The sequence below is a fragment of the Hyalella azteca genome, unplaced genomic scaffold (genome assembly GCF_000764305.2).
Source record: "Hyalella azteca isolate HAZT.00-mixed unplaced genomic scaffold, Hazt_2.0.2 contig16711, whole genome shotgun sequence".
Taxonomy (NCBI): domain Eukaryota; kingdom Metazoa; phylum Arthropoda; class Malacostraca; order Amphipoda; family Hyalellidae; genus Hyalella; species Hyalella azteca.
In genome coordinates this window covers 103,318-113,738 of record NW_025946520.1, presented here as the reverse complement: position 1 = coordinate 113,738, position 10,421 = coordinate 103,318, and the positions used below count along the sequence as shown (strand labels likewise).

Sequence of the window (10,421 nt, the reverse complement as noted above, 5' to 3'; positions counted from 1 at the left end):
GAGACGGTGCTCAGCGTTAACGCTTCTCGACGTTGTCGATTATAGTTCAACAAGTGTATCTGGTCAAGAAGAATCTCGTCATAAAAGGTTAGTATTTTTCGCCGATTTGAAGATATTGTAAAAATAGCGGTTGCCAAAGATTCGTTTTTATATTATTACTTTTGTTTTGTGCCACAGTCAAATTACATGCGCTCTAGTCTAGGGCTCTAGACCTGTAGTCGCCAGCTTCAATCGTTGTTGCTATACCAAAGTGGTGACTGTGGCGGCCCACTATTTCGAATACAAATTAAAGAATCATGTACCTTATAAAGTTTTTAGTGAAATTATAGCTTTGTAGTGCCACATGGGAAGACCATCTTGTTTATTTCATTATATAATTAGGTACCAATAAAGTTCAATGGAATGTTAGTGATTTTTGAAAATAACTGTATTCAATTTTAATAAAGGGAGGCATTCTGAATTTGCATTTTGCACTTGCCGACAGCAAAAGCAAATGGTCCAGTGGAATTGTATGAGATGATAACTTATCCATGATGAGGGGGTGCAAATTTAATTCACTTGATGCTGATGTCTCAATAAGTGCATAAAAGCATAATAGTGAAAGGGGACTTTTTGTGGCCTTCCTTTTTGAGTCCCATTAGTAGATGAGTATAAGCATCATGGATACTACTATTACCTAGCCTACTAGACTAGGCTAAGTAGACTTGGATGAGTTGTGACTCATGAAAAGTCCATGACAGTAGCCGTAGGTATTACTGCCTACCAAGATTTTTTGAAAATTGAGCACCAATCTGCTAAATCTGGAACATAGCAGCAATGCAGAGATTTTTTAGAATCAGTTCATTTTACAACACTTCTGTTTAACCAATATTATAAAATTGAGAAAATAATTTTGTCTTATCAATATTTAATGCACTTCTACCTGTCCAATCAACCTGAAGTTTTGCACACTGGCATATAATAGGAAACAATGCATGAATCAATTGAGAGAATACATAATTTTTGAAATTAATAATAAATTTTATATACAAAAAAATTGAAAATTAATTTTTTAATGTACGAAAATAAAATTAGAAATTCATTGTACATGTGTAACCAGTAGCCTAACGTCAAATACACAGGATTCTTTAGAAGTGTTGTCTTTAAAAAGTAATTTTTAAATGCATATTATTTAATTTCACTGTCTAATAAATAAATTAGGTACTGGTAATCCATTTCTTATGTATGACAATGCTGGTATCTAAGATACTATAGCTAGTCTACTTATAGGACTCAAAAATTAACTTGAAGAAGTGCAACAAAAAATGTCCTGCATTGCCACTTCAAATTAAGTTATTAAATTAATTTGAAGTCACCTCAAGGCTCAAATTAAATTTCCTCATTTATAGAAAATACATTCAATATCTTGTGTATGAAAATTCAGGTAGTAGTAGGATTTATAGTGTAAATTCTTAATAGGTAATATACTATTCCCATCTTGATATAAAAAATGGATTGGGAGGCCTACCATGTTTCACTTCCAACCACTATGCCAAGGTGTAAACTGAGCTGGTGAGAGGCTGCTGCAAGTCTGACGTTTTGCAATTTGCCAACTGCATGTGGATCTCTGTGCTGCCATTCTCGATTATCATCAGTTGTTTATCTATAAATGAACAATTTTTGCAATGAATATGTTATAAAATAAAATTACATGTAAATGCAAATAAATTTTAATTTCAATTCTTTATGTTCATGGTTACACACATCAATATCTTGTATTTTACTTATTTCAGTCAATCACTTCTCTTGTCATCCGCTGTTTTGGTTTCAACAAAATTGTTGAATACATTAATATATTCAGTCATATGCCAAGGTGATAAAATAGTAGGAATTGAAAAATGAAGTAAGGAAAATTAAAAATTTTTGCTAATACCATAAACCAGAATTTCTACATTTTGTGTATATTTAAGTGTGATTTTAAATGTATTGATCTAAATTTTATTTGTGAGCCCTAATTAGCATATGATAGTATTGGTGAGCATTGTATTATATATAACCCTATAAATTAGACAAAAATTGGCCATTTCCAGTGCAGAATTACAGAATTTGCTCTGATGTACCTAATTGTGTTAGTTTGATAGTCAATTTGCAAAGATGTGCAAGTTTTCATGTATGAATTCATTCATGACCAACTGTTTTCTCTAATACAGACATTTGCTTTAGTAACTGAATACATTTAAATTTCATTAAATATTCAAATGAATAGTCAATGATATTATTCCAGAGAATGTCTGAAGCAGATTGTGGGAGAGGCCATGTTTCATTATTGTGCAGCTTGTTCCAACATTAAAAATGTGTAAAATATTTAAGTTACTAGAGCAACTTGTTCTTTAAATATTTCAATATCAGAAATTGAATTTTGTTATGGTAAAAGTGCAGGATAAAAGTCATAATTTTTTATACAATTTCTAAAATTTTACTGAGGATCTTTTCAATTTAAATTCAATAAATATATTTTCCTACAAATATATCTTCCTATCAAATATATCAAATATAGGTATCTCAATAGATATATTTTCAACTTGGTGAATCATGGCCTAAATTTTTTGACCCGTTAAAATTTGAGATCTCTTGCACTGATCCCTCTCTGATCTTCGAGACTCAATTTATACTTGAAAAAAATTGAGTTTTATGCTATCTTAATTGATGTACTGGATATATATAGATAATTATGTGGACAATGGAGTGACATTTCTTTTTTGTTGCAGAAATGTCACATCTCAAACAGTGGAGAAGATATAGAACTGAAATAAATTCTTTAGCTTTACCAACCAACAATGAATCTGCTGCTATTGTTTGTGGCACTGTTGATAACATTGAAACTAAGGGTAATTTATCTCCTACTGTTACTAATAGAGACACTGTGACCAACACAGATACTACTGTTACCTTGGAAGATGACCTGGATAATAATGTAGATAATCTTCCAGCAACTGTATTAGAATTTGATGGTACTGAAATTCAAACCCACTCGCTGCTATCAGATTCTTCTATATTAGAAGATAGTTGTGATAGTGATGCACTTCCATGTGAAAATACAACTGATGAAGAAATTGTTCCTGATTTAACTTCACAACTGGCGGAATGGGCAGTTAAAAATAACCAAACTCGCTCATCCATCAACGAACTCTTGTTAATATTAAGGATGCATGGGCATAGTCTCCCTAAAGATGCTCGCACCTTATTACAGACTCCAAAAATTATTCAAATTAAAGAGAAGTGCAATGGTACCTATCAGTACTTTGGGCTGAAATCCGGTATTTCCAGAGTTATAGAACAACATGGTGACTTTTTCAGGAGAGTAGGAGTTGCCTCATTGAATTTCAATGTAGATGGAATGCCTCTCTTCAAGTCATCAAGTCTGCAATTATGGCCCATTTTGTGCAGTGTAGAAAATCATGAACCATTTATTGTGGGAATTTATTGTGGGAAACATAAGCCCAGTCCTGTGGCAGAATACCTCTCAGATTTTCTTTTGGAATTGAATGAATTGCTTGCATCTGGTCTGAATCATCAAGATGTGCAATTGAAAATTGTTCTTGGTGCTTTTATCTGTGATGCACCTGCAAGGGCTTTTTTGAAGTGCATAAAAGGACATAATGCATATTACAGTTGTGAACGGTGCATTGCCAAAGGGACATGGGCTGGACGTGTTGTGTTCAACTTGCCTGTCAGTGGTCTGTGTTCTTTGCGCACAGATGAAGAATTTTCCGGGATGAAATATGCAGATCACCAGATTTCTCCATCTCCTCTCATTGCTCTAGGTGTTAAGTGTATCACAGCCTTTCCTCTTGATTACATGCATAGTGTGTGTTTGGGAGCTGTGAGACGCATTCTTAATTTTTTCAAGAGTGGGCCAAGAGTATGTAAATTGTCTCAAAATCAAATTGGCATAATTTCAGAAAAAATGACAAGTTTAAATGGCAAAATGCCAAGAGAATTCGCTCGTCAACCTCGGTCTCTCGAATTTCTTGACCGCTGGAAGGCAACAGAGTTTAGACAGTTCCTCCTTTACACAGGTCCTCTTGTGCTCCTTGATGTTGTTGGAGAGGAAGTGTACAATCATTTCGTGTCTCTTACAGTTGCCTTGTCAATACTTTTAGACTCCAACGATTTAAGGCGAAATGCTTATCTTTCTTATGCACGTGAACTCTTAATTCACTTTGTTTGTTCTTCAACTAACATCTACGGTGAAACTTTTGTCACATACAACATTCATTCATTGATCCACTTAGCAGATGATGCATCAAACTATGAAATGAGTTTGAACAGATTGAGTGCATTTCCATTTGAAAATTATTTACAGAAATTGAAAAAGCTTGTGAAGAACGGTAAAAATCCTGTTTCACAAATCGCCAAGCGGCTACATGAACTAAATTGCTGTAAATCAGGAACTTCACCAAATACGCGCATGTTTGTGTCGGCATCAAGGAAAGATGGTGTGTTTTTATTGAAAAATAATTTATTTGCATTTGTCAATGAGAAGAAAAATGCTGGTTCTTTCTTGTGTACAGTAATTAGCCAAAGACAGGTCCAAAACTTCTTCACCCATCCTTGTGACTCCATGCTCCTGAACATTGGATTTTTGAGTGAAGAATCTATCTCTCGCTTTGGAAAAAGTTGTTCAATAAGTATTGAAGATATTGAACGCAAAGTAATCTGCCTACCATTTGGTGCTGGCCAACTTCTTTTGCTTCCCCTTCTCCACGAAACTGAAAGACACCTTTAGATGAATGGTGAATTTGGTATTTTTGTTTTTGTTTTACAAAATATAATCTAGATTTACATGAGAATTCTGGAAATTTCAAGCCAGCATAACATTATTAATCTACAATTAGCATTCAATTTCAGGAGAGGATGCCCAACGTGTGGTCACGAGCGGTTTGGTTGGAGGGGACCAAAGAAACGGAAGGGACCATACCAACTGCTTGGATTGAGGGACGTTCCGTCAGGTGGCCCAACAAAGGCAATGCAGCAGCATTGCTCCGTGAGAAGCATGTACCGTGCAGCAGTTGGCTATCATTTGACTTGATCAAAGTGAAATGCACCTCTGGTAAGAAATAGTGAAAACGCAAGAATTTTTGTAACTATCAAATTCTGCGGTAGAGTAAATACAAATTTACTGAGCATACCTTAAAGTTGCACCTCTATCTTAATTTCTGTATTTGCATAAACTAGGATCTCTGTGATATAAAATTTACACTCTATATTACCAAAGCAGGGTACATTTTACGCTTCAATGCCCCACTTGCCAGCTGTTCAGCTATAACAATTAATAGGTATATTTTTTAGATAACTGGAGAGAGATGGTTATGGGCCTTCACTTACCAGGCCTGGAAAGTCATTGGATTTCATTTCAGGTCATGGAAATCATGGAATAAAAGGCGTTTTGATTTCCCTTAATAATGTTGATGTTGGTTACACTTACATGGGGGAGTGCAGCCGAGCATCACCAATTTTGTGCACCAATAAGCCCTGAATCTAACGCCTTGGATATCTCTGGACATCCACCAATCAGCAGTGAATGGAACCTGCTATCCGTAGCCGACCCTTGATATCATTCTGCTTTGAATATTTTGATCTCTACAATTCTTTCTAATAGTATCAAAATAATCATATCTCGCCCTTATCATTATGATCAACAACTCTATCGATAGAAACCATGTAATTTTTCTTTCAGCATGTGGCACAGTGAGCAGAACGATTCAAAGCAGAACAAGTTCTATGCTAATGCCCATCCTTGACCCATTATTGACGTCTCAAATAAGATATCCTTTTACAAAAAATTGTTGAAACCAACTTTTTTAACTTATTTGTGAAGAAAAACTTAACTTATTCTTAACTTATGTCTTCGTTGATAACAGAGAGTCAGCGTACTTGTGAGCAACACGACGAAACGACTGCAGCCGAAAGTGAGGAGGAACCGGAGCCTGCCTACGCCCCGGTTAAGAAGAATACGTCGTTAACAACATATCAGCATGGTCTTGTATAATTCTACTCCACGTCTAAATAAGCTCTAATTCATTTATTCACCCTTAGATTTCATTCAAATATTGTCCTAAATTTGGTGACTCGTTGACTTATCTCCGGTATATTTGAAGCATTTTTTGTTACTGTAGGTATCATATGTTTAAAAAATTAGCATAAGTGTTAATGCTGTCGTAGATGAAATTTATGTTCATTCACGCTCACATTTTATTCGCTGCTAATTCGATAAAGGCTTTTTCATAATCTTCGTTCAAAATAAGCTACAGAAATGTGTTCTGGGTCTCTTTACAGGTGTTTTGGAAATGTAAACCTAAATTTGATTTACATTTCCAAATTTAATTTTATTGCAGAAGTTAGTGACAGCGATGAGTCTGGACTGCTGAAGCAGGCCGCTTCTTGTAAGTGCAGTTCATACCAGGTCAAACTTAAANAAACTTCATCAACAAATGATTATAATACATAACAATTATAAATATATTTATGTAATGTTAACGGGCTCTTACAGTTGTCCCAACAACGTTATGTTTCAAGTAATTATGCTTTAGGCCACTGACTGCCTTATAACCTTGTGACCTTTAGATGAGTTTAGGACGTATACAATCAACAGTTCCGTTGAACGACTATGGCACGTACGTGAAATTTTTTCTAATCTAACTCTTGGTGCAAGTAATATTCTTATGTTTTCAGAACCATGAGCAATGCCCTAATGTCGAAGATGAGTTTGAAGGGGAAGAAAAACAAAATTGCATTCAACGGAACTCGCATGTGTGCAGCCATTAAAGGTATCTATAAAAGGACTTATGTCACTGTTAATTTGTGTATTTATGTATAGATGAATTACTCATGTCGTCTTAAGTGATTACGGCAAACTTTTTAAGGTTATCGAAATTTTGTTTCTAAAAAATAAATAAAATTAGTTTACTCTACATTCAGCGCTCTAAGTCATTAAGTAAAGTAAGCATTGCATACGTATATCATGAAGTATGAATTGCGTATTCATACATATATTCACATTTGCATATATTCATGTATGTTAACATTCACTTGTTTCGAGGTTCATCTCATGTATGTTCTACATAAACTTCTTAATGAATGACCCTGCAAATGAGTCTATAGGGGCGATGGGAGTGAATCCGTGTCAGCTATACACTGTTTGAGGCCGGCAGTCTAAAGACATGGTACGGCCATTAAATATATGTATAGCCAATAGCCTGTAATTCAAGATGCAATATTAACAATTCTGTATTCCTCATCGCAGTTCCATTACACCCTTAATTTGGTATATGAGATCAAGCATGTAACACGTACCTATAGCTTTAACATGTCACTTGAACCTGGCTACATGGCAATCCAGTAAGTCACTCATACCCATAGCTAAATATTGCTCTAATATGTCATTCATAACAATAGTTACGGGTGTAATATATCATTCATAACTAAAGTTATAGTTATAGCAAGTAACCAACATTCCTAGTTATAGCTCTGGCCTGTAATAACTTGCTATATAATTCTATCATCTCACTAACTACATAGGTATAGGTATTATTTGTCATATACATACCTTTTCATAGCTCTAGCATGTCGCCATTATGTTTATAGCTTCATATTTCTCACACGTCACGCATACTTTTAGCTATAGCTTCAAAATGCAATTTGTACATAGTTGAAGCTCTAGCAGGTTACTATATCATATATATAGCTATATAGATATTTTTTATGAAAAGGTTAGAGGTAATTGTGTATAGGTGTTCTTGATCAGCTTATGATAATGCTTACTTTTTTCCAAAATCACATGAATTGTTTCCTAAATTACGGCTCCTTTTCAGTATCCAAAATATTTACTCTTTCCAGAAGTCGTCATGGCAACTTTTCGCGAAGCGACTGAGCTCAAGCTGAACCAAGAATTCTCCAAGTATCTCAGGTATGCCCCTGAACGCCTTGGTGGCGGGGGGCGAGGTCAAGCTCAACGTTGACGGTATCCAGGTGTCTCTGGTATGCCCTTGAGCGCCTTGGTGACAGGAGGCAAACCTCTAAAAAATTAAAATTCTCCGTATTTTGTGTGTTTTTTTGCCAAGTATTAAGGGGTAGTTGTAATAGTGAATTAATTAATTTATGCTCAGCTTAATTTCACGTTACATTGATTTAGGAGTCCAATGGTTGGATCGACCAGTTACGACGGTGAGATCGTGTTTCAAAGAGGTTTAGAAAGAAAATTAAAGAAACGTCATTCACTAAACGTCGTACTGACGTTACAATGCAACGTTTAGTCAATATTTCTAATACGACGTTGCTGCAACGTTGAATTTTTTGGTTGAATTGACGTTGAAACACCTACTAATTACGACGTTGAGATCGGGGTGAAAAGACGTTTAGAATGAAAATGTAAGTAACGTCATTCTCTAAACGTCGTACAGACGTTACAATGCAACATTTTATCATTGTTGCTTCTACGACGTCGCTACAACGTCAAATTTTCTGGTTGAATCGACGTTGAAACAACTACACATTACGACGTTGAGATCGGGGTGAAAAGAGGTTTAGAATGAAAATTGAAGCAACATCTTTCACGCGACGTCGTACTGACGTTACAATGCGACATTGAATCAATGTTGCTACTACGACGTTACTGCAACGTTGAATTTTTTGGTTGAATTGACGTCGAAACGACTACACATTACGACGTTGAGATCGGGGTGAAAAGAGGTTTAGAATGAAAATTGAAGCAACGTCATTCTCTAAACGTCGTACGGACGTTTCAATGTAACGTTTTATCAATGTTGCTTCTGCGACGTCGCTACAACGTCGTAGTAACAACATTGATTCAATGTTGCATTTTAACGTCAGTACGACGTCGCGTGAAAGATGTTGCTTCAATTTTCATTCCAAACCTCTTTTCACCCCGATCTCAATGTCGTAGCAGGTAGTTGATTCAACGTCGATTCAACCAACGAATGCCTGCTGGGGTTAAACTTAGAGGAATAAGTGAGCTTTTGTCCAAATAGCTATTTTTGCCTTTGTATGGCTCATCTTGACTCAGTTTTGCCCGGCAAAGATGCGTATCAGTGATACGTCCGCTCTTTGCTCGTGGTGTGGGTAAGAAAGAAAGTTCGTCAGGAAATTTAATTGAACCATTTATTGTTTTGAGTGTAGCCGCAGCGCAGTCACTCCTGAGGTCCCAGGCATAAGGATTATTAAGTATTTAATCTCGCTCAAAATATAATCAAAATCTCTTAGAATAAGATAAATAAATTTCGTGCAAATAGAATCAATGGCATCAAAATTCACAGTATTTAATATGTTATATTATTCATAACTCCAAAAATAGTGCTAATAAATGTTGCCATGACGAACCTATTAAGTTTTGGGCGCATGATTTGTTAATACACGGGAGTTCTTTTTTTTCGCTAAGTTCAAAGTATACCTTAACTAAATCATGTCTAACTGACTAAATAATGAATGTACTGCTGAGAACTACTGGCCCATTACGACCATTACTAGTGAAATAATAAAACCTAATTATTTATATTACACAACTACAACAACACATAACATAATATCTTAATGCAGTAATAGTAGATAATAATAATAATTAATAATGTAATAATAGCGGACATGTAAATTTCCTACTAAAACCTGTACGCCACGAAAGAATCCTTTTATATATTTACCTATTATAATTTTGATCTTCAACATTATTGTTGTGAAGGCCTTGTATAGTGTATGAGACGATCTTCTTGGTAGCATTTGAAACGCTTCAAATGCCCTTGGCGTTTAATTTTCTTTCGCTTTCTCATCGCAGGCCTCGAATATTTTTCCAAATTCACAGAAAAATGTTCTTAATTGAAGTAATTAGAGTTAATCGGTTATAAATTAGTCCTTTAATTCACAACGTTGAGCTAACATTAGTTAACTCGCGCAATTAATGCTTATATCATGGAATTATCCAATGATTTTAATTAATTTCCTGTCATTACAGATCTTGAATAAAGTTCAAATCATTGTGATCTTTCTCATCCTCTGCCGATGATTTGGACTATGTTACGGTCCTCCATCATTCCCACCTTCAATCGATGATTTGGACTCTATTACTGCCCTCTATCATCCATCAAAATAACGACCTACAGACGCACTGAACCTCGAACCTAAGCCCTATTCAAATGCATAAAGTTTTTGTTAATTATGAGCCCATTTGAGCCCATGCCTCATAAGCCTTTGTGCGACGTGTCGACCTGTGCGCTGAGTGAGATACTTGCTGTACAAGTGCTCAAGTGTTCCATGTGTTCAGTTGTTCTATGTGCCCAAGTGTTCCATGTGTTCAGTTGTTCCAAGTGCCCGAGTGTTCCATCTGTTCAGTTGTTCCAAGTGCCCAAGTGTTCCATGTGTTCAGTTGTTCT

The 10,421-nt window shown here is 35.5% G+C and overlaps 1 protein-coding gene across 1 annotated transcript; it reads left to right on the top strand.

Annotated features, from left to right (window-relative positions):
- LOC108664619 lies at positions 1 to 6,425 on the top strand. The gene is made up of 5 exons (XM_018151243.2): positions 1 to 87; positions 2,748 to 4,775; positions 4,891 to 5,092; positions 5,904 to 6,020; positions 6,378 to 6,425. Exon 2 carries the CDS (start codon positions 2,750 to 2,752, stop codon positions 4,766 to 4,768), a length of 2,019 nt encoding a protein of 672 aa, XP_018006732.2. The 5' UTR covers positions 1 to 87; positions 2,748 to 2,749; the 3' UTR covers positions 4,769 to 4,775; positions 4,891 to 5,092; positions 5,904 to 6,020; positions 6,378 to 6,425.
- The last annotated feature ends 3,996 nt before the right edge of the window (positions 6,426 to 10,421 follow it).